Genomic DNA, 2500 nt, shown 5'->3' on the forward strand with positions numbered 1-2500 from the left:
TTCCTTACCGTCAAGCTGTGAGATCTCAATTCTCTTGACATTACAACGGCCATCAATTGTTCTGGGGTCAATTAAGTGTGTTCCCTCGGAACTCTAAGTCCCTAAGCTAAGTCTGCAGCGGATTACATCCGTCTGACTCCTGTTGTCTCACGGGCAGGATATGCACCAGTCGGTGGCCAGCTAAATGATCAATGGCCCGGGCTGCTCAGTCCTCCTGGACAACAAGGGAGGAATAACACCGCCGCGCATCACATTAGCCGAGTCGATGAAAAAAGAACGAAATCACCAAACAGATCTCAACAGATTCAAAACGGAGCTGGTGAGAGAGAACAATAAGGTGCAATGTTCCTGTCTCTAACTCTTAAAACAACAACAACAACAACAACAACAAACACAAGAACACACCAGCAGTTACAAACAGGCCCACAAACCAAAATAACGGCCAACAAACAGCCCTGCTCAGACAGTGTGCAACCTGGTCAGTCTGTTGTGGGGTGGTGGTGTGGTGGTATAGTGGGGTGCAGTTGTGCTGTGCGGTGTGGTATGGTGTGTGCTACTGTTGTGGTTTGGTGCTGTGGTGGTGTAGTGTGGTGGTGTGATGCTGTGGTATGGTGCTTTTGCTTAGTGTGGTGATTTGGTATGGTGTGTGGTACTGTGGTGCTGTGCTGCTGTGTGGTGCTGTGGTGTGTGGTGTAGTGTGGTGGTGTGGTATACTGTGTGGTGGTGTGGTGGTGTGGTATGGTGTGTGTTACTGTACTGTGGTGTGGTGTGGTGGTGGGGTACTGTTGTGTGGTGTGGTGGTGTGGTGGTGGGGTACTGTGGTGTGGTGTGGTACTGTGGTGTGGTGCTGTGGTTTGGTGTGGTGTGGTGTGGTGGTGTGTCTGACCTGATGGGGTAGTCGGCAGCGCTGAGGTTGATGAAGAAGTCCCAGGGCCAGTCCTTCATGGCCAGCAGGTCGGCCATGGCCCGCAGGTACATGGTGAGCAGGCTGGCGCCGCCCCAGATGGTGGACATGCGCCAGGGGGTGATGCGCACGTTAGGGAACTGATTGGCCAACGCCACCATCTCTCTGTGCAGAAAGTTGGAGCGCTGAGGAGAACAGAGATGGAGACAGTGAGGATGTGAGGATGTGACCATGTGTGTGTGTGTGTGTGTGTGTGTGTGTGTGTGTGTGTGTGTGTGTGTGTGTGTGTGTGTTTGTGTGTACGTGTGTGTGTGTGTGTATGTGAGAGAGAGTGTGTGTGTGTGTGTGTGTATGTGTGTGTGTGTGTATGTGTGTGAGTGTGTGTGTGAGTGTGTGTGTGTGTGTGTGTGTATGTGTGTGTGTGTGTATGTGTGTGAGTGTGTGTGTGAGTGTGTGTGTGTGTGTGTGTGTGTGTGTGTGTGTGTGTGTGTGTGTGTGAGAGAGAGAGACAGAGAGAGACAGAGAGAGACAGAGAGAGAGAGAGAGCGCGAGAGAGAGCAAGACGAGAACATGATCTAGAACGTTCTTTTATTCCTATATTTATAGTGGCTGGAGTTTCACAGAAATCATGAGAATGATTTGGTGGCCGCACTTTCATTAAAGGAATGAGTTCTCAAGCTGTTTAGAACGGTTCCTTAAATCAGATCTCCCCAATATCAATCTTCCATCTGACATCCACTCCACCCACTTGAACAATGCCACCCTATCAGAGCTGATCCTGATGTTATGAGATCAGTGTTTGTCTTGCTGGGTGTAATAATGAGTGCGATATTGCCTTTCTCATATTCGAGGTGGGGGGGGGGGGGCACGCACCCACACCAATGGCAGCAGGGGGGGGGGGGGGGGGGGGGGGGGGGGTGGGGGGGGGGGTTATGAAAGAGGTTCCTCTGCACAGACAAGCAGATGAAACAATTCAACTCGTCTTTAATTACAAGAGAGAGTGAACTGCAGATGGGCCTTTGAACGTAAATCACTCTCATAACTTTGAGTTAGTGTGGTTTAATCATAGCTTTTTTCCTCTGCTATTTGTGTGAATGCGGTGTACGCCACACCGAAACTTCTCCAGCAAAGGACAAAGAAATAAAATAGAAATGCTTAATTTCCGGTGAATATCTTTTTTCTTGGCATGGATAAAAAAAAACACTTTAACGCTATCAGTTACAGTTGGCAAAGACAATTTCTCTGGAATGTACACAACAACAAACCAGCACCAGTAAAAAAAACATCATACCGCAGTAACAGTGAAACCGAACGACTGTGTTTTTAAGTATAACATTTCAAAATGTAATATTGCAGAGAACAGTCAGTTCTGCTTTCTGAACTCTTGTCTCCCACAGTGCAAACAGCCCACCTGCTGCTCTGGGTAAGCCCACCCCCGTCATATTCCTTTGTTGTAAAGCTCATAATGGCAGCCTTCATTCTTTTTCTACAGCCCTCAAATGCCGCACACGCTCCCTTCACCACCACGCCTTCGTCTCGAAGCCCGAGCCACTCTCAGCTCAAATCAACCGCAGACACCCTAGCGTGTCAGCTATC

At 49.1% G+C, this 2500-nt stretch overlaps 1 protein-coding gene across 1 annotated transcript in view; it reads right to left on the bottom strand.

The window, feature by feature from the left end:
* Positions 1 to 2500, bottom strand: part of xylt1 (xylosyltransferase I) — a gene marked incomplete at both ends in the record, with an annotated part of 88862 nt that overhangs the window by 31218 nt on the left and 55144 nt on the right. The window contains one exon of the mRNA XM_080855976.1: positions 887 to 1089. Within this exon, the coding sequence (XP_080712102.1) occupies positions 887 to 1089 (203 nt within the window). The remainder of the gene's footprint in view (positions 1 to 886; positions 1090 to 2500) is intronic.

The sequence above is a fragment of the Sprattus sprattus genome, assembly GCF_963457725.1.
Source record: "Sprattus sprattus genome assembly, chromosome: 18".
Taxonomy (NCBI): Eukaryota; Metazoa; Chordata; class Actinopteri; order Clupeiformes; family Clupeidae; genus Sprattus; species Sprattus sprattus.